Source organism: Limulus polyphemus, unplaced genomic scaffold (genome assembly GCF_000517525.1).
Source record: "Limulus polyphemus unplaced genomic scaffold, Limulus_polyphemus-2.1.2 Scaffold1815, whole genome shotgun sequence".
Taxonomy (NCBI): domain Eukaryota; kingdom Metazoa; phylum Arthropoda; class Merostomata; order Xiphosura; family Limulidae; genus Limulus; species Limulus polyphemus.
In genome coordinates this window covers 40,548-42,727 of record NW_013667425.1, presented here as the reverse complement: position 1 = coordinate 42,727, position 2,180 = coordinate 40,548, and the positions used below count along the sequence as shown (strand labels likewise).

The 2,180-nt window shown below is 31.4% G+C and overlaps 1 protein-coding gene across 2 annotated transcripts in view; it reads left to right on the top strand.

Annotated features, from left to right (window-relative positions):
• The window catches only part of LOC106465039 (solute carrier family 25 member 36-A-like), a 13,143-nt gene that overhangs the window by 7,971 nt on the left and 2,992 nt on the right, over positions 1–2,180 (top strand). For both annotated transcript variants that reach the window (XM_013925228.2, XM_022392852.1), the window contains exons 5-6: positions 1,065–1,131; positions 1,530–1,813. In XM_013925228.2, coding sequence (XP_013780682.1) covers positions 1,065–1,131; positions 1,530–1,813 — 351 coding nt within the window. The remainder of the gene's footprint in view (positions 1–1,064; positions 1,132–1,529; positions 1,814–2,180) is intronic.

Genomic DNA, 2,180 nt, shown 5'->3' with positions numbered 1-2,180 from the left:
CGTACTACGTTCGTCGTCGTACGACGACGACTACTACTACTAGTAGTAAGTAGTAGTAGAGACGATACACACACACACACACACACACACACACACACACACACACACACACACACACACACACACACACACACACACACACACACACTAGTAATATTGTGTTTACATTACAATAACAGAATATGTACTTCTTAGTCTTATTTGCAAGAAATATTCAAGTATTTTTTATTTCTTCAAAAGAATACTAAAGGAATCTTATTTTTGAATATATACATTTGTATAATTTTGCTTAATTTATTTCTTCATAATGTATAAAGATTGATAAATATCTGGTTACCTGTTATAATTTTCCAATTGGAATACACTACACATGTAACTACGAGCTAGTTTCAAAGTGAGTTAGTGGACCATATGCACTCCCCCATTAAACAATACAACCACATTTTGAATTATTCAGAAAATAATAGAAATAAATGTTAATATAAAAATAAATTATTCAGTATCATTGCATGTATTATTAAACACGTATAGAAAGTTAAAAAAGGGGGTGTACATTTTAATTGCTAAATAAATAAGGTATGACAAGCATTTCACCATAAGGTCAACAAAAAAAGTATTTTTATTAAGTCCATGTCTGTTTCCAGGAACTACAAAGAACTACTGTTTGTATTACAGTTCATAGCAGTGTTTTTTGTTGTTTTTTTGGAAATGAAAGACAGTGTGAGTGTACATGTAGGTCACTTTGTAACAATTAAGTCATCACTCTGAAGAAAAAATAACATTACCCATATTTTTAGAAGTGAGATAAAAGTTTCAGAGCTTTTAAATAGCTAAAAAAAGGTGTCATTAAAAAGAAAGATAATATTCTTGACATTAATACTGTTTGTGCTTTAATCATATTAATAATGATTACTGCAGTTGAATTAACATTGCCAGAATATCCTTGGACTACAATCTATGTACAAGTAATTAATATTTATTGTTTAATAGGAAAAGCTATCGTAAACTTTGATGTATTACACCTTTTTTAGAAACACTTGGATAAAAATATTTATTTTTTATAGGTTTTGTGTCCTGTTCATTGACTAACCCTATTTGGCTTGTAAAAACAAGACTACAGCTTGATCAAAGGTATGAAAAAAACATATAAATAATTTTATTAATCCCCCCCCCCTCCATCAGACTACAAGTTTGTGTAATTATTAGCTGGTAGAATATGTGTAGAGTTTGTATGTGAATCTGTAATAAGCTTTCTCCCACACCAAATACAAGTGTTAAGAATTGAAGCTGATTTTGTTATGGACTGAAAATTGTAACTTAAGTTATTAACTTTATCATTACAATAATATTTTTCATGTACTTTTTAATTATAAATGTGACTTAAAACCCCATATTTTACATAGCAGTTCTTCTCTGAGTGCGAGTAGTTACCTACTGTGTTGGACAGGATCATTGTGTACATGGGTGGGGATAAACTTTGAAATTAGAATTAGCCAATATTTACTAATGCAAGCCCTTTTTTTTAATAGGACATCTGGAACTGTCTCAGCAAGAACCTGCATCCAAGAGATTTATGGTACTGGGGGTATAAGGGGATTTTACAAAGGACTAAGTGCATCTTACTTTGGTATCTCTGAGACTGTAATTCACTTTGTAATATACGAGTTTCTAAAAACAAAACTGCACAAATGCTCATTATGGAGGAAAAGAAACTGTTATGACCCAGATACTAAGTCTAGTAGAGATTTTGTTGAGTGCATGATTGCAGGAGGAATCTCTAAAACCTGTGCATCATCAATAGCATACCCTCATGGTACGTGTTTATTGGCCTAGTTCTACAGCAAGTTACTAGTTTCTAAGTATATACATGACTAGAGGCTCTTTGATTTTTAAAGTCAGTTTTATATGTAGGTGTAGATAACAATAAAGCATCAATCCAGTGATTTAAATTAATGAAATGGATTATTATAATTAAGGAAATGTTACGTCTCCGTTCATTAGTTAATTTTCCATAAATTCGTTCCGATGAAACTTTAGCGACACAAGTCCTTTCTTAAATAAAACTGGTTTATTCTTTCTGAATATAACTTTGCGATACACTTAATTTCAACAGTCGCGCTATAACAACGAACGTCTCACGTGCTCAACTTCAATAATACACACTCTTTGACTGCAGTTCA